Source organism: Neoarius graeffei, chromosome 25 (genome assembly GCF_027579695.1).
Source record: "Neoarius graeffei isolate fNeoGra1 chromosome 25, fNeoGra1.pri, whole genome shotgun sequence".
NCBI classification, from domain to species: Eukaryota; Metazoa; Chordata; class Actinopteri; order Siluriformes; family Ariidae; genus Neoarius; species Neoarius graeffei.
The window spans coordinates 9,084,705-9,104,230 of NC_083593.1; the positions used below are offsets into that span (position 1 = coordinate 9,084,705).

At 42.7% G+C, this 19,526-nt stretch overlaps 1 protein-coding gene across 4 annotated transcripts in view; it reads left to right on the top strand.

The window, feature by feature from the left end:
- The window catches only part of apc (APC regulator of WNT signaling pathway), a 76,445-nt gene that overhangs the window by 25,283 nt on the left and 31,636 nt on the right, over window positions 1-19,526 (top strand). For 2 of the 4 annotated variants that reach the window (XM_060909094.1, XM_060909095.1), the window contains exon 2: window positions 8,349-8,501. The exons of 1 other annotated variant lie outside the window; for it this stretch is intronic. In XM_060909094.1, the coding sequence (XP_060765077.1) occupies window positions 8,367-8,501 (135 nt within the window). In that variant the 5' untranslated portion in view covers window positions 8,349-8,366. Of the gene's footprint in view, window positions 1-8,348; window positions 8,502-19,526 lie in introns of those variants that run through there. One more of the 4 variants, XM_060909098.1, reaches the window with a different exon arrangement.

Sequence of the window (19,526 nt, forward strand, 5' to 3'; positions counted from 1 at the left end):
AAGTTGATCTTCTACGTTTCACCTTCGACCATTGCCTATGACCTTTAAGCTATCAGTGGCATCATGCAACTCTGTTTTATGTTGGTTGCTCCTAGGCTTGCGCAATATTGAATGTCCCTTGCTCAATTAAATTTTAATCATCTAGAACCGACCAAAAACGACTGGAAAAAAGCATTTTCAGGTTTAAGGAGAGATACGGGAGGGTGTAACTAATATTTCTCAGACCTGTAGTCAGGCACTGCTTGCTGGCAGTTGCAGAAAATCAGCTTGATGGCTTTTGAGGTGATTCTACAGTAACATGTAGTAAACAGTTTTAAAAAAAAAAGTATGTTTTCAATATAACGCTCTACCAAATCAGTCATTGAATGTCCAATTGGCAACATTTTCACTGTTGCTGAAAGTGTTTGAATTGGTTGTCTGAGCAGTGCAGGAAAGCCAAAATGGCGCATTTGATCACTTTCTAATCATCCTCACTATTAAAGTTGTTTGAGGTATTAGATTTGTCGTGTTTGTCTTTGTCGAGAGCATATGACAGTGTTCGTACAGGTCCTTAAAGTCCATAAAAGTCCTAAAAAAATGAATTTGCAAAATTAAGTACTTAATTATCCATAAAATTGATGAAAATCTGTTAGTCAATAAAAGTCCTTAAAAATCAGGGGGTTTTTTTCGTCTCCCTTCTAATAACACATTTTTAATTTCCGAAAACGCTGTTCCCGCTGCCCCGATTCGTGCAAACGACCCTGTTTCACAGGCGAACTGCACTAGCGGTCAGGGGCTGAACAAAGTGTATAGTGGCGACCCCTGGTGTCTGCTTTTGAGAATAGCCCGGAACCACGTGGCGCTGTTCGGGATCAGTCCCGAACAGGGTCACGTGACTACTTCGTATCAGCTCGGTCACCCGCCATTGATGCGTATTAATGGAAACATGGATTAACAAAACATACGACTTTCAATCTGTCTATAACGTATCGAAACATGCAGACTCATTAGAAAATTTATTCCATAACATAAGAATAGCAAGAGGGGTTCTGGGCCCCCCTGTGTCAATTTAATACTTTTAGTTTCAATTGTTCCTGAACAAAATGAAAATCTTGTGAAATAAATTTTACTGTAAATGGAATGTTCTTTATATTTTTTTATTTTTAGCCACTAACCATTTCCTCACCCACCGTTGAGGTTTTCTTAAAATCGTTTTAAATATCAGACATATCAGGAATTGCTGCACTTGTTGCAAGATTTGGTCAAGAAAAGTCCTTTAAGACCCCGTCCACACGTAGCCGGGTATCTGCTAAATCGAAGATATTTTTCGACGTTTTGGCCTGTCATCCACATGAAAACACATCAAAAACGAATATTTAAAAAAACTCCGGGCAAAGTGAAGATTTTTGAAAACTCCGTGTATGCCTTTTCGTGTAGACAGAGATAACCGGAGTTTTGCGTTTTAGAACGTCACAATCTGCGCCAAAAAAATGACAACAAATCTGCCCTGACGTCAAACGTGCGACCTTTGTTTACTGCAGAAGCCAGATTAAGCATGGACTTAAGCTAGCCGCACACCACGGCGATCCACGCGGTACCGAACCGACCCATTTCAGAGCCGACTCCCGACAGGGCACGCACATATCCCCCGACTGTTGACGAGTGCAGTCACGATTGAAGCGACACGTGACAATAGCTTTGTGATTGGCTATTGGATATAGTTACTGTTAAATCCAACACTTGAAGATGCTACAGGCTGAATTACAAATGACACAACACGGAATATGTAGCGCACTATCTAGGCTGCATGAGCTATTATTTCCAACCTTAAATAGTGCACTTATATAGGGGAGTTAAAGCGATTTGGAATTCAGCCACACAACTTGAGCAGAGTGGCTTTCCAGCCCACTGTGTCTATGGATAAAGCTTCAGTCTATGGAATGACAGTATATACCTGCATTAGGTGCTACCAACACGTATTTCTCGCGGTAGAAATTGTGTTTAATGATGTCACGTGTTATATGCGAAAGATATGATTGGCTATTGCTAGCGACTCTCGCCGATCAGTCTGGCTCCCGATTAGTTTTTCGAATCGGCTGTGAGATGAGTCGGTACCATCGAAAACTAGTCTTTACGCCTGACTCGCGACTTCAGTTGGCTCGGTACGCTGAAAATCGGCGTAGTGTGCGGCTAGCTAAAGAGTAATGGATCGGAGTAGTGCCTTGAAAGCGTTAATTATTGTGCAGGTGCTATTTACATGTTTAATTTTAGAAGCCCAACTACTGCTCCAAGAGCACAGGCGATGTGATTAGGGGGTAGGATTTGGGGAAATAATGCCATCTACAGGTTTGGAATGCTTATGAATGTGATTGAAAACGCAGATGTTCGGTTATGTGTGGAAGGGATTTTTTTCGAAGACGAGGTGGTGTGGATAAAACATTTTTATAAACGGAGGTGGGGGAAAATGTTCGGTTTTAAAAATACCCGGCTACGTGTGTACATGAGTCATAAAGAAAACAAGCAGACGAAGTGTGGGAAAACAAACAAGTGATTTGTTACAATAGGCAATTTCACACCAGTGATATTCAGTTTTGGTCATTGGGTCCTTAAAAAAATGAAAATTGGTCCTTAAAAGTCATTAAAAAAGAAGCCTGAAAAACTGTGGGAACCCTGTATGAGAGATGAGTCTGTGAAGGGGCGGGGCTTCCAGGTGGTGTCGGTTCATATCGGAGAGTTCAAAGCAAACCTGGATTAAATTATTGCGGATTAATCTGGCGATTAGCTCATCTCTTGTTTTGTTGGGATGAAAATAGTCTTGATATCTGCGTATGCTGATAATTTCCCGTGGTGCTCCTACGCAAAACGATAATTTTTATTAGTAATGTGTTTTGGTACTTGAGTAAATGTTACTGAGTATTATGGCAGTGTAATATTGTGTAGGAACGATTTAAATCATTACGTTGTTGCTGTCATGTGCTGTTTGCAACGAACTCGTCAGGTTTTATGGAATACAATACCCTCTTGTCAACGGTGTTTGCTCTACACATATTTTGTACGCAATTAGACCTTGTTTTATTGATCTGTTTAGCTTCAGGCCGTGACCTCTAGGCACTATGACCTTCCACCCAACCCCAGTTCCAACCTTCCCCCTTCTTCTTCTCTCTACTTCCCTCGCTATAAGAGCTTTAATTGAGCTGAGGGACGCAGCTGCAATTGGGAAACGGGCCAGCCACCAACCGGCCACTGCAGCGCCGGCTCTGAGCACGTGAGACATCTGATTGGCTCGCTTAGTAGCCATGTGACCGTGCTGGCTGGATGCTGTCGTGCCAGGGAAAGGGGGAAAAAGAGAGAGAGAGAGGGAGAGAGAGAGCCAGCTTGAAGGAGAGATGGGATGGAGGCTGTCACTGGTATCGCAATGGGGTAGGTTTGTCTTTTCCATCGTTCCAGGATGTGCAGCTCCATTTTTCCTGCTGCCTTTTCATAAGGGTTTGGAACAACAGCCATGGTGAATGAGCAGTGTGTTTTTTGTGTCCGTGTGTGTATGTGGCTGAATAGTGAGGCGGTTCCTCTAAGCCTTTTGTTTTGATGCTTGTTGAGAGGCAGACTGGGTGGGTGTTGGGGGATGTGCACAGATCCTCCGGTTCTTGCTTTATCAAGGCAAAAAACGGCTTGCGGAGGAGCAAAGTGGACAAGCAAATGTCACGGACGTCTAAAAATGTGCTTCAAGAGACAATATGGTGGTGGAAGGAGGGGTTGGTGGTTTTACCGGTGATGCTCAAACAAAGCAGATGTGTCACAGTGGTGGCGCTTTGTCAGGGTTTGTCCAAGAAGCATGTCTTGCTCTTCTGACGACGTTATTTTTCAGGGCGGTTTGTGCAAATCGGCGCTCAAGGTGTGTGTTAACGGGTGTACGCAGCTGCCCCGCTGCGTCTTTGTGGACTGAAAGGAAGGGCATTCGTGCTCTTGCGGCTTGACTGCAGGGTTTTTTAGAAACCTGCATGCCGTGAGGGAGGGACGCATGCTTCGTCCACGAGGCTGCATCTCGGATAAATGTCAAAACCAGCCGAGCGAAATGGATTCCATTTGATAAAACCTGTGACAGCTGTGACAGCATGCACTCGAGTAACTGAAGTCATATTTTTTTGCATTTAACATATGGCTTTAATAAATCCAATGTATATTAGACACCGTGAATCCTTATTCAGTCCTGATGGTGTGGTTTACCGAGTCTTGCGTCTTTCTAAAGCTTTCGACGACCATTTTAGTCTCCATGCTCCTTCAACAGGGTTTTCTCAGGATTTTCTCTCGGCTGTTAAACGCCGACGTGTAACTCCATGAAAATTTTTTGCCAGAAATGAAATTTGTCTGATGTAAGAGTTTTTTCATTTAAGCTCATTTTTATTATTTCTATACCGTGCAGCATTATTGGCTGATTGGCTCATCATGATGATTTTTATTCAGCAAATGTGTGTCAGGAAATGTGTGTCAGCAGAATATCTGTGGCAGTTGGCCGCCTTTCCCGAGCTCTCCGTCCGAGCCTGTTTGCGCTATTCCATAGATGGGCATATACAACAAATTGCTGATTAGGTTACATTCCTAGAAAGAAGCCTGCATGCTAATTGTTAATTTTATTCAATTAATATCATTTTCTTTGCGTCTTTGCAATGCAGTTAGGTTTGGAGAAGCCATTTTAGTCCAGCAACCGTCAGCCTAAAAGACTAGCGCACGCATCTTGTCCTCCTCTTCTCTTCTCTTTAAAAGGATGAGCAACATGGATGCCAATTTCAGCATTAAAGCTGAGACTAAAACCCAAATTCTTGCTGTAGTTTCCTCGAAACAAAAGGAAAAGATATGGTTAAAAAAAGCTGTAAAGGTATTTACTGAATACAACAGTAGCTCTGACAGTAGTGTTGACCTACCCGTATACTTCAGATCGCAGATTTATATTAAAATTTCTCTCGTAACGATGGTGGATGGTCAACATAATCTAAGGCTAATCCACGAAAATAAAAATGCAGCTCCAGTGTAACAGTTAGTGTTTTCCAGCATGATAACATGACTAGCTGTTTGTCTTATTAACTTCAAGACAGATTAAAAAAAAAAAATTAGGTCACACGTCCACCAAGCCACATATTAGAATATCCACATGCGCACGCATCCGGGTTTTCATCAAAATCTAAGCAGTTGTTCCTTGGCCCATGGCCCACCTTTCCACCAAATTTCACCAAAATCTATTCGCTGCTTTTTGAGTTACGCTGGGAACAAGCAAACAAACGGAGGTGAAAACATAACCTCCTCAAGCAAAGTTGGTAGAGGTGAAGGTGTGCTAGAACATGAAGACTGCTATAAGGTAAGTGATAACAGGAACTAGACCTGCAGATGTTCCACAGCATTAATAAGTGGCAAATTGCTGTGGTTGCATCACATCGCTCTGTCATTGGTTGATTATTTTTCTTATGATGGCACACATCTCGTTGTTTTAGACCTCACTTATTTCTGAGGTTCTACAGAATGCAGCACTAAATCTTCCTAAATTATATGAACTTGATCATGACCATACAGCGAAACACAGCAGATAGCTCTGCATCATCTTCTCTGCTTTCTGCTCAGGCCACCAACTGTCACCTAACCTTGTTCAGTGGACTGTTTTGGTTTTGTAGTCTTGAACAATGTTGTGACCAAAGATGCTTATTTGAGAGCTTTTGAAATCCATCAGGAGACCATGGTGGGGGTGGGGGGAGTACAAAACCAATGCGGTCAATAAGAAAATGGTTACCATGGCAACCTGTATTGTCTTATGGGGCAAAGGAATGTAACTGATTGATTTAACATGTCTGATCGAGACCAACTCGCTACCGATTACAGAAGGTGGTGTTGTAGTCCAGACCACCTAAACCAAGACCAAAGTGTATCAAGACCAAGACTTTGAGGGGTTGAGATCAGACCAAGGCAGGGCGAGACAGACTCAGGACCACCAGACCAGTGGGTGTGAAGGGGGTTAGGGAGGGGTGATGGCCGTTAAGAGGAAAAAAAAATTCAAATTAGCAACGAGTCACGTTATTGGTTGCGTTTGAAGTAGGAAGTTTTACATCCAATGACCGTAACAGTCAGTGCGTTTACATGCACATCCAAATCGAGCTACTGTCGGTAATCGAGCTAAGGGTCCCAGCAGGGGTGCCAGAGAAATCCAATCCTACATGCACACAAGTTAATCGAGCTATTGTGTGAGGTACATTGTGCACCCGAGCCACAGGTGGCGCTACACGCCCTATCGTGTTGGTACACTTCCGGTTGTCGTCATGAAGAAGAGCTATTCAAGAGTATAAACAAAGTTATCAGCAGTGTTGCCAGATACTGCTGACGTTTTCCAGCCCAAAACATGTTCAAATCCGCCAAAATGCACTTAAAACCGCCCAATCTGGCAACACTGGCAGTTCTGTGTTCACAAGTTCCGTGCTCAAGCTGTGAGGCTTGCTCTAACAGACTGTATGGCTACAAACTGTCCTGCGCAGACCACTGTTTTGTAAGACAACTTATTTTGCACAATTGTATATTTTTCTAAAGTCTATTTTTTGCTTACAATTTAACTTGTGTCTTAATAAACACACAAAAAGTTCAGTTGTTTTGTTTTTATTGACATTCTTCAGATGTTGGACATCTATATACACACACACACACACACACACACACACACACACACACAAATACAGTGACTTGTTTATGTACACAATTCACAGCTATGCAACAGATGTATTTGGTGATGCAGTAAGTGAGCTAAATTTTAACAGTGCAAACAATGCCACAAAAAGAAAAGATTCATGCCGACCGAGGCTGTTGTGTTTCGCGCTTGTGGTCTCGTCACTTCCGGAAGGGGCAGTGCTGAAGTAAGTAGCTCGACTACGCAGCTCGATAGGGTTTACATGCACTAAGTAGCTCGGCAGAAATCACATAATCTAGGTCGTGTAGCTCGATTCCGAGAAAACAAGTTCGGTTCAATTTCAGCCGAATTAAGGTGTATACATGGCATTTTGAACTTCGATTTCAGTCGAGCAACAGCAGAAATTCGATTCTCTCTATGTGCATGTAAACGCACTGACTGTTAACAAATGAGCCTGACAACACACAGGCAATTTAATGAAATCTCCACAGTTGTGGTCTTGACCGGTCTTGAAATAAAATCCAGAGTCCTCGATTTCAAAAAGTGGTCTTGAGACCGGTCTCAAGTACTACAACATTAACAAAAGGTGTCTCGATTTTTAGGCTGGTCTTAAGATTTCCTTCCCAGAACATCCTGTGATAGTCGGTGTTGCAAGCAATCGTAACCTTGCTAGTCTAGTTGGAGCTCCTCCATTTTCAAAGATTATAACTCTAAGCTTGGGTTTCTTCCCACTTCCTAAAAAAAAACAACCCAAAAACATACTGTTAGATGGATTGGCTCCACAAAATTGCCCCAAGGTGTGAATGAGTGTACCCTGGGATGGCCTGATATGGATCCAGGGTGTATTCTCCCGCCTTGTGCTTTTGAGCATTGGCTTCACGACCCAGACCAGGATAAAGCGCTTATCTAAGATGAAGTGGATCCGTTTACAAGTCATCATCCTGTTTAACATGGTAAACTTTATAGTTACACACAAAATGCACCAATCTATTGATCATCTGTATCTCCTGCACCAACACATCAACCAAGGCGTCTAGGCTTCAGAAAGGACGAGTCGGTCCTTTCCTGAGAAGTTGAACACTGGCTTATCTGTCAAGTCATTCTAATGGCTAACATTATTAGTGTGTTTTAACGTACTTAGCTAGCTAACTAGCTTTCTATAATTGTGTTCGCTACCTCGTGTATCCTTGTTAATTCGGTTTATAGGAAACCAGAAGACTGGAATGGGCAGCATGTCCAGCGGGTTGGCTAATGAATTTAAGCAAATGAGTGAACGCAGGAGTTTGGCTGCTTTTTTAAAACTGTAATTTTGTAACTTCCTTAGTTTTATTCTGATCTGATTTTCATTATTTTCTGTTGTAGGTAGTGTGGATATTATTTGCACTCTAAAACCATTAGAAGTTTTATTACAGAATGGATATGAAACACGGTGATCTTGGTGGAAAAGTGAAGCTTACTCTGGCTGTGTCCGCAATTGAAAACTGTTCATGTACAAATCTACCTACTGAATTGGAGGAATAATGTATATGGTACCTGTTCAAAAGTTGCATCTATAGATCTCGCTCGCAAAAGCAACTTGAAAGTTTTAGACGTTGAAACTTGCCATTCGTTTGTTTTCAGTCGTTTGTCATTTCACTGATTTTTGTTTCGTTTCTTCTTCTTGAGCATTTTATGAGAAAAACGAGACGCCGTCTGTTATTCTACTTTGTAGGTCAAAAGGTAGTCCAAGATGGCTGCAGCATCATATGATCAGCTGCTGAAGCAAGTGGAGGCCCTGAAGATGGAGAACTCCAACCTGAGACAAGAGCTCGAGGACAACTCCAACCACCTCACCAAGCTGGAGACCGAGGCCTCGAATATGAAGGTGCGAGCTGTTGGCCAAATGTATTCGCAGGCTGCTTAGAAAGCAAAACCTTGAAAGAGTGGAATGTACCGTAGCAATTATCACTATAATTAAAACGCCGTCCAGTGGGGTTTATTTAAATCCTCGGTCAAGGATGTTGCTCTTTTATTCATGATTACAGTAATCCACTGCCTTTGAACTGGAATACGATGCACTCGGGTGAACTATCCACCTGTTCTCTGTGAACGTCGAATTTGCACATAAGAAAACATGAATGGAGATGAATGTGAAGAGAACAAGCAAGTTTGGTGAAGAATTGTTTATGAATCCATGTTTAAAGGAACAGTCCACCGTGCTTCCATAATGAAATATGCTCTTATCTGAATTGAGACGAGCTGCTCCGTACCTCTCCGAGCTTTGCGCGACCTTCCAGTCAGTCAGACGCGCTGTCACTCCTGTTAGCAATGTAGCTAGGCTCAGTATGGCCAATGGTATTTTTTGGGGCTGTAGTTATGTGACCAAACTCTTCCGCGTTTTTCCTGTTTACATAGGTTTATATGACCAGTGATATGAAACAAGTTCAGTTACACAAATTGAAACGTAGCGATTTTCTATGCTATGGAAAGTCCGCACTATAATGACAGGCGTACTAACAACCTCTCCGAGCTTTGCGCGACCTTCCAGTCAGTCAGACGCGCTGTCACTCCTGTTAGCAATGTAGCTAGGCTCAGTATGGCCAATGGTATTTTTTGGGGCTGTAGTTATGTGACCAAACTCTTCCGCGTTTTTCCTGTTTACATAGGTTTATATGACCAGTGATATGAAACAAGTTCAGTTACACAAATTGAAACGTAGCGATTTTCTATGCTATGGAAAGTCCGCACTATAATGACAGGCGTACTAACACCTTCTGCGCGCTTCGACAGTGCACTGATATCTGAGCTCCGTGTCAATGCGCTGCCGAAGCGCGCAGAAGGTGTTAGTACGCCTGTCATTATAGTGCGGACTTTCCATAGCATAGAAAATCGCTACGTTTCAATTTGTGTAACTGAACTTGTTTCATGTCACTGGTCATATAAACCTATGTAAACAGGAAAAACGCGGAAGAGTTTGGTCGCATCTAACTACAGCCCCAAAAAATACCATTGGCCATACTGAGCCTAGCTACATTGCTAACAGGAGTGACAGCGCGTCTGACTGCGTCTGACTGACTGGGAGGTCGCGCAAAGCTCAGAGAGGTACGGAGCAGCTCGTCTCAATTCAGATAAGAGCATATTTCATTATGGAAGTACGGTGGACTGTTCCTTTAAAGTTACTAATATAACATCAGTACTATAAAGTCACTAATGTAAATACACACTCGCCGGCTACTTTTAATAGGAACTTGTTCTTGATTCTAAGGTTCCTGTTCTTGGCTGCAGGAGTGGAACCCAATGTGGTGTTCTGCTGTTGCATGCTGAGATGCTTTTCTGCTCACGACGGTTGTAAAGAGTTGCTATGAGTTGCTATATCCTTCCTGGCAAAAAAACCTTGAACCAATCTGGCCATTTCCCTCTGACACCTCTGATCAACAAGGCCTTTGTTTCCACCCACAGAACTGTCGCTCACTCATGCCCCTTTTCCACCAAAGCAGTTCCAGGGCTGGTTTGGGGCCAGTGCTTAGTTTGGAACCGGGTTTTCTGTTTCCACTGACAAAGAACTGGCTCTGGGGCCAGAAAAAACGGTTCCAGGCTAGCACCAACTCTCTGCTGGGCCAGAGGAAAGAACCGCTTACGTCAGCGGGGGCGGAGTTGTTAAGACCAACAACAATAACAAGACCGTGAAAGATCGCTATTTTTAAGCAACGAGAGGCAGCAGTTGTACAAACGTGAAGTCATCCATTATTATTCTTGTTGTTGTTGCTGCTGCTGCTTCTTCCGTATTGTTTTTGCTTCGATATTCGCGCCAAAGTTTATGCAAACGTAGCAACGTAACTGACATATACAGCGACGTAATGACGTGGCTTCCCTTAGCACCGCGAGCTATGGAAAAGCAAACTGGTTCTCAGCTGGCTCGCAAGTTGAACGAGTTGTGAACCAGCACCGAACCAGCCCTGGAACTGATTTGGTGGAAAAGGGGTAACAGTTGATGATTGATTTTTTGCTTTTCACACCATTCTGGTGTGTGTGTGAGCGAGAGAGAGAGAGAACCCCAAGAGATCAGCAGTTTCTGAAATACTCAAACCAACACCCGTGCCACAGTGAAGGTCACAGTTTGAGCGATCACAATTTTTCCCATTCTGACGTTTGAAGTGAACATGAACCGACGCTCTTGATTTGTATCTGCATGATTTGATGCGTTGTGTGGCCGTCGAGGGATCAACTGATTTAGAGAACTGCATAAAACAAACAGCAGGTGGATGTAGGGGTGTTCCTAATAAAGTCGCCTGTGTAGGTGTATAGTCTTCATTGGTGCACACAAGTACGGTGAAAATTTCTTTTTTTTTTTTTTCTCAATTTCAAGCCACAAATGTAAACTCGCTGAAGTCAGTCATATAAAACCATTAACCTAAAGCCACTAGAAGAGCCTTGGTCACTTATACAAGTACAGTAAAAGTTATTTCTTATTGTTAAGCCACTAAAATAAAGCTACAAATGTTAATCCGCTTGTATTAATTTTAAGCAAATGAATATAAAGCCACTTTATCGTTGCATGTCCAAGAACATTGAAATTCTTCTTCTTTTAATATAAAGTCACTAATTTCCAGACAAGAATAAGTATATTCTTATTAAGAAAACATTGATTTAAAAATATAAATTGGGTTTTTTTCTAGAAAAATTTAGTATGAGGGCGCTCACCATGGCGAGGGAGGGGAGCGGAGCGACGGGGGGGGGGATGATGCCGGTTGTCCAAGCCTTTGAAAAATTGAGGCTCCAATGGGACATTCTGAGGCTGTCTGAGAGGGAAATTGTAACAAATTGTCTGTCAACATTGAAAAAGAAAGATGTAATCTTCTTCTGCCCTGGACAGTCTTTGGCTTTCTTCCGTTTCGTGCCGCTGGATGACATCTTTAAATGCCCAAGTGTCAACAAAAACAACTCGCAAACTACTTCTGTCAAAAGCTCCCGCGCCGGTGGGTGAAAGGTCATTCAGTCTCGAGAAATCTCGCTCTACAAGTCAGCTGACCTTGTATGTAACCCATGTCAAATCTCGCGAGAGCAGCCGCGACAAGTAAACAACTAAACAACATGCCGCCTCAGTCTGGAAAACGCCAATTCGGATTGTTTTTGCACCGTCTGGCGGTGTATCTACTATGATTGGAATATTTTTGGAGCAATTATAACGTATTTGATGATCAGACACATTGTCACGTGGTGTTGCTGGGATGTTTTCAAGGAGAAAAAATCGTTCTGAGAAAGATTGCATGTTGTGCAGTAGTATATGTGACTTGGGGTTCAATCGGCATTTCGGTAAGGGGGCGCAGCGCCCCTGTTCCCCGGTTTAGACCAAAACCTGTAAATGTTCCGCTGTAACATCGACTCAGGACACAACCCTTATAGCTCTAGACATTTCCAGTCCCCTTAAATGATGACCCTTTTCATGAACGCGAGTATGGAAAGTGAAAGAATGTGTTGATATATATATAATTTTTTTTTAAAACGAACAAAGGACAGAAACCATGCAGTAGCCTGTATAATGATGGCGCAAGTCTTTGTGGGCTGTTTCACAATCGGGGCATACTTTTCAGGTCCATAATAGTCTGAAAATCAAACCTCAGATTTTTGTTTCCCTGCTGCCAGAAATGACCTTTTGAGATGGAAATGAACTGCGCAGAATTGCGGAGCGACAGGTCATGTACTGGGTATGATACTTGTGGTGAGAAGATGGTGTACCATATGGGTTTTTTTTTTTTTTTTCCTAAAGTTGACCACCTTTCTTATAGTCCATAAGAGTAAGATGTACAAAGTGGGAAAACTGTTGAAATGGATGTGATTTTTAAGTACAAACTTTCAGGTCCTTTGCAGCAACGTGTGTACACGGTGGTGACTGGAATAACACCTGAAGTGGGGACGATCCTTGTGGTTTTCTGGAAAGAACTCTTTTTATGGACTTGCATTTTAACCACATGTGAAGCTCTGCTGCAAAAATGTCTCTGTTTCAAGTCCTGTTTTTTTTTTTTTTTTTTTTTTTTTACTGTGTAACAGAGTATTCTGCTTCAAAAGAGACACGTTTTCTTAAATCATTTACAAGCTTATCATATGGAGACTGAGCGGAGGTTTTTGACGGACAGAGGATCCTGTCGGAGGCAGTTAGTTTTACAAAAGAAAGTAACTTGCACTTAAAGTGCCATTCCACCATTGGATGTATTCTTTGGCATAAAATACAATATATTTTATGACAACATGACTAGACAGAGAAATCTTTTAGCTTCAAAATGATATATCAAACATAATTTTTTGACAACGACAAGTATATTAATTTTGCGACCAAAGTCACCTACCCTTTTAATTTCCGCGCGGTAGTGAAACGTGATGTCATCGGCAGGTTCCCCTTCTTGTGTACCACGTCACGTGTGACGTGGCACAGATTATCATCAATGGCGGATAGAACGCGATTTCCACTTGTCGATTGCTGTGCCGATATTCACCATCGACCGTCTCCTTTGGGCATCACTTGCTATTTTCCTTCGCTTCTTTTCCGAAGCTGACAATCGCGTTCTATCCGCCATTGCTGATAATCTGTGCCACGTCACACATGACGTGGTACACAAGAAGGGGAACCTGCCGATGACATCACGTTTCACTACCGCGCGGAAATTAAAAGGGTAGGTGACTTTGGTCGCAAAATTAATATACTTGTCGTTGTCAAAAAATTGTCTGATATATCATTTTGAAGCTAAAAGATTTCTCTGTCTAGTCATGTTGTCATAAAATATATTGTATTTTATGCCGAAGAATACATCCAATGGTGGAATGGCACTTTAAATATCTTTCTGTTGTGAATGAAAGTACAGTATACATGCCAAAGTAAAACCTAGTTAGTGCTAAGAAAATGCAATTCTGAATTTAACCAGTAAATGTAATAATTAAACTGAGCTGCATTTGATTCTTACAGGCATATTTTTAAAAGAACTTACCCATCCGTTTTGGCACATCACTTCAGCCATCAAAGTCTCTAGGGAACATTACAGTAGTGATTTCCTGTTTCCTTCTACCGGATTATTATAGAGATTTTCTCCTCTCAACTATTCACGTTCACACCTACAGTCAATTTTTTGAGCCACCAATTAGCCGAACCTGCATGTCTTTGGACTGTGGGGGAAACCGGAGGAAACCCACACAGACACGGGGAGAACATGCAAACTCCACATAGAAAGGTCTCCGTTGGCCGCTGGGCTCGAACCCAGGACCTTCTTGCTGTGAGGCGACAGTGCTAACCACTACACCACCAAAGAACTTAGAGACATTAATGCTGTAGGTAGGGCTGGTGTGTCTCTGTCAAGTAAGGTAGAAGAAACTCGTGTGTATTTTTTTTAAGATCATTATCTCTAGCCGCTTTATCCTGTTCTACAGGGTCGCAGGCAAGCTGGAGCCTATCCCAGCTGACTATGGGCGAAAGGCGGGGTACACCCTGGACAAGTCGCCAGGTCATCACAGGGCTGACACATATGCCGCTTTTCCACTACCAACGCGGCTGAGCCGTGCGGTGCTGAGTTGGGCTGAGTCAAGCTGAGTGGGGCTGTTGGAGTTGCATTTCGACTACAACCGCTCTGAACCGTGCTGGCTGGAAGTGGGTGGACACATTGGGTGGAGTTAGCGAAAGTGGGTGGACGTCACGTGATGTCGTTAAGCGGCGCAAACAGTGACATCAGTGACTTTTAAGCGGTAGTCTCACGACTTGGATAGTAAACAATAAACATGGAGTCGTTAGTGTTGCTGGTCTTGGTGCTGTGGCTTGTTGTCACCGACAACGCCAACAGATACTGGCAAGAGCGTATAGATGAGGCGAGGCGCATAAGGCTTCAGAAATTCTCGTAATTCGTAATTCTTCTTCCGGGTTTACGGTGTTTACAGATCCCAGCGTGCTCGCGGGGCGTGTGTGGGCATGTGAAGCCACTCCTCCTCACCAATCAGTGCACAGGGGAGTGTCTGCTCACGCCCCTAGCCCCACTCGGCTCGGTTTGGCTCGCTTCAGCCCCACTCCAAAACCGTGCGAGTTTTGGGGGCTGAGTAGGGCTGAAGTGAGCTGAGTCGTGCTGCTCTGAGGTAGTCGAAACGCGAGCCGTGTCGGGCTGAAGTGAGCTGAAAAAGGGTAGTGGAAAAGGGCCAGTAGACACAGACAACCATTCACACTCACATTCACACCTACGGTCAATTTAGAGTCACCAGTTAACCTAACCTGCATGTCTTTGGACTGTGGGGGAAACCGGAGCACCCGGAGGAAACCCACGCGGACACGGGGAGAACATGCAAACTCCGCACAGAAAGGCCCTCGCCGGCCACGGGGCTCGAACCCGGACCTTCTTGCTGTGAGGTGATGGCGCTAACCACTACACCACAGTGCCGCCCATATATATATGTGTGTGTGTGTGTGTATATATGTGTGTATGTATATATAGTGTGTGTATATGTATGTTTCTCTCTCTCATAAAAATATAAATAAAAAAAAATCAACACACAGACGTGTTATTCAAAAAAAAAACCAACGGTGATTGTGAAACAGCCCTTGTAAGGTTGTATCCTTAACCACATGCCAGATGACTAAAGAATTACAACATGTACTATTTATTAGGGGTGTAATGTAGTGGCATATTCAACGCTGCACCACTTTAGCACTCCAAATATCTTTATTAAACTTGAGATGGGTGTGGCCTATTCCCCGAAGGAAACCATGCAAATGGAATGCTGTTTGAATTCTGACTCTGACTGTTCCTCACCCTAAGCTACACCACATGATTGCAATATTTGAGCTCAAGTTGAGATATGTGAGACTTAATTTTATTTGTTTTAAACTGACACAAGCACAGTTGTTCTTCTTGCACCTCATCACACAGCACAACATGATTGTGTCTTTTGGATGTAGCGCATGACTTCCTTTAGAAGAGTCTAGAAAATTTTGCATTTCTGTTCACAGTTAGCCTTGAATAAAATTTGCAAAACATTTGAATGGAAATTTACCTCGTGTCGTAATTTGTTGATCTGCAATCATGAACGCTAATGTTATAGTTGTCAGCGTTTGGACTGCATTTCCTTGTGCCTGTATTGCTTATGAATGACCTCTTTGGGAGGTTATAAAGGAAAACTTGACACTGGCTTCTGAAAGCACCCTGTCACTCACCATTGCCATCTTTTGCCAAGAAGTTTCTTACTATACTGCCTTATTTCTCACTCACTCCATCCATCATGGCTAAAACATCACCTTCGATCAATCGTTTCCACCTGAATTTTTTTTTTTTTCCCCTGAAACCAAGGGCAGGTTTCAGCTCTTGGCTGGCTTTTCTGCATCAGAATTCGCCTGCTCAGTGGGCAACAAGTCATTCGGATGTGACCTGGCAGCTTTCAGCCGAGGGGAAGAGATGGTGCGGGAGGGAGTACTCCTTTCTGAATGCACATTAGAGTTCTTTCAAAAAGGTCCCCAAGTGCATCTGTCTGCAGGATATTTATCTTGGATTAACCTTTTTTTTAATATCGTTATATGGTACCATATTTGAACGGCTCACTTGAATAATGATGAAGCACATTCAGTGTTGCTGGGGGAAACGGAAGCAGATTTTTGCACTCTCCCATTCATTCGTTGTTGGATCCTTAAAGGGAAATGAAGCCATTTTTGTTGGTTAAATGAAAATGAAAGCTCGGGTTGTCCGAGTCATTGGCAAGCGTCAAATAAATCCGGCTCATGGTTGCTGAAACATCCTTTACATGCATCCGAACGTTAGGTTATACCGTAATCCAAATCGTTTACGGGTTGTTTTACAATCAGGGTACGCAAGCTAAAAATCACATTTAACACTTATCTTCAATATCAAAAGGCTTGACTAAATAAACTTGGTTGTTTATTGTAGCCCTGTGATAGCTCTATTTACCATGCAAAAAAAATTTTGGTGATTAATGTTATTTTTGGTGAATGTATGGCAATGTAGGTCATATTTTTATAGGCCAGAGCTTTTTTTAATTTTATTTTTTTCTTTCTTTTTCAATTTTCTTTTTTTTTTCCTGTGTGTTTTGTGTAGTTTGAGTGTTTTGTCCGCCGGTTGTGGTGTAGCTCCGGACCCAGTTTTGGGCGTTGGTTTCCCTCCAGGCCTTGGTTCGCTGTGGGTGATGCCTGTGCTCCCAGCTGTGGACTGCAGTGAGCTCGCTGCTCATTTTACATCGTGATTTAAAGCGCAGAGCGCTGGACACGCTTGGCGTGATGTTCCGAGTGATGTTGCTCGGTGGCCTCACGGCAGCTGTGCAGGCGGTTTGGGACACACCGGCGCTCTGTGTCGCGGTGCTTCTCTGCTCGCTTTGTGGATCCACGGTGTGGTGTTTGAGCGATGTGGCTGACGGCGTCATGGCGGCTGTGCTGGAGATGTGGGACTCGTTTTCATGCGCTTTTTGGTGGGACTGTGGCTGCTACACCACGGGAATTACATCCTGACCCCTACTTGGTGGACTTTTTACTTTTTATTTTTTATTTAATTTTTTTTTCTTTGTCTATAATTGTAAAGCGTCCTTGGGTTTTTTGAAAGGCGCTATATAAATTCAACATTATTATTATTATTATTATTATTATATTTAGCAAAATTACTCGTGTCATTTAGAAAGTGCTTTTTTGACCACAGGTAGCTCCAAAAGGGATGCACTTAAATAAATCATTCTTTATACCATAAAACACACATTTGGTTCCATATCATTGGAAACATGGTTAAGTTTTAATGTTGAATGCCAGTAAGTTTTCAGACTATTTTGATCAAATTGGTATGTAATTGTGTCAAAAAAAGTCCTCTCCGAGACAGCTAATTTTTCAATATAAAATAACATATCTAAAATGATTATTTTCATCCTAAAATGTGGTCAAGATATTGGGACATAAATATTAGAGACAACTAATACAAAGCTTACAGCCTTGTATTTAAAAGCACTATGGAAGTAGCGGATTCTGAATTGTCAAAAAAAAAAAGTCCTCTCCGAGAATCACTTCATTTGTTTCTCCCAGCCCTGCTTAAAGCGACACTTAATCTTGTTATAATACAAACTATTACACATGCCTATCGGTTCTTTAACTTGTCCTTCACTTAAAAACTGGTACAAGAATCAATTTGAATTTTGGACCCCTGTGACACAAACTTTGTACCCTGATTGTAAAACAACCCTGACCTTTCCTTGTTTGTGTTTTTGCTGCAATCTCTGTTTCCCTTCATCCAACAGAAAGGGCCTTTCATTAGACAGCAGAGATGGCCAGCCAGTCAATCTGCTGTTGCCAGAAGCGGATTCAGTCCCTTTTTTGCGTACTCCCGTCATCCATCCCTTCCTTGCTAATGGACAGAGGAGAAGAATGTGCTTCTAACCATAGACATATAAACATAGACGCCGCATTGAGCTGGTGGCCCGTTGCTGGGATACGTCAGAGTGTCCGCCATATTTGATGTGGCAAATCTTCCCCGTAAACCAATGCAAGTAAATGGACTGAACTTCATAAAGCCCCTTTCTGCAATAATATTTAACTCGATGCCTTTTATTCACCCATTAAGACACACACGTATAGACCCCTTTGCAGTAAACGTCATTCATACGTAAGTGGAAATTGCGCGCGCAGCCTGGACCCAAAAAAGACTCAGAAATGCCTAGTTGTTGTGTTGTCGGGTGTCAGAATCGTAGCAGCGATGGGGTTAAAATGTTCAGAATTCCAGCAGGATCTCACCCATTCCAAAAAAAATCACCATCTATGGCTACAAGCCATCAAACGTGTAGACTGGGATGAAAGCACTATCAAAAATGCGCGGGTTTGCAGCGCCCACTTCATCACAGGTAAGATCAGGCTATTTATTAAATCTCTTTTTTATTCTTTCTAGTCTTCGTTTATTGATGTAGCAAAATACTTTGGTAACGTTTGTCTGATTAGCTGGGTCATAGTTACACAATGTAATGAATATTGTTAGCATGTTAACTTAGCTTTGCATGCAGTTTTGTTTGTAGGAGAGGTCTCGCTTGACTCAAGCAGTCCAGATTTTGTGCCATCATTATTTGCGTATGCCGAAAATCACATTTTAAAGCAAGGATGGAAAGGTAAAATTGTGTGCCCTCACTCTAAATGCCAACTTGCGTTGACTGCTCTAACCTAGCTCCCGCCCCGTTCAGTTTCATTTCTGCTCTCTGCCTCTCGCTTTTTACGCAGCTCTGATTTCTCTTAGCTGCACTCTTTACACTATCATTCCTTTCATGCCATTCCCTCCTGCAAATTGCTGTTTAGTGTTGGTATTTGCTGTTGTAGCTAAAGCCACATTGCCATCACATCACTGGCATAATTTGATTAAAACAAAATGAATATGAATGTCCCATTGTTAATCAAGTTGTACATGCCCGCACATAACATAATCATATGCGTCTAAAGACTTGTAGGCACGAAGTTTTTCGTGGGTGTACACTGAAGTCTTGTCAATAAGGTACGAGTACAGGGTTTTTTCTAGAAAAATTTAGTATGAGGGCGCTCACCATGGCGAGGGAGCGAAGCGGGGGGGAGAGATGGTGCCAGTTGCCCCCCCCCCGCCGTGCAAAGCCTTTGAAAAATGCTCCAATGGGACATTCTGAGGCTATCTGAGAGGGAAATTGTAACAAATTGTCTGTCAACATTGAAAAAGAAAGAAGTAATCTTCTTCTGCCCCGGACAGTCTTTGGCTTTCTTCCGTTTCGTGCCGCGGGATGACATCTTTAAATGCCCAAGTGTCAACAAAAACAGCTCGCGAACTACTTCTGTCAAAAGCTCCCGCGCTGGTGGGTGAAAGGTCATTCAGTCTCGAGAAATCTCGCTCTACAAGTCAGCTGACCTTGTATGTAACCCATGTCAAATCTCGCGAGAGCAGCCGCGACA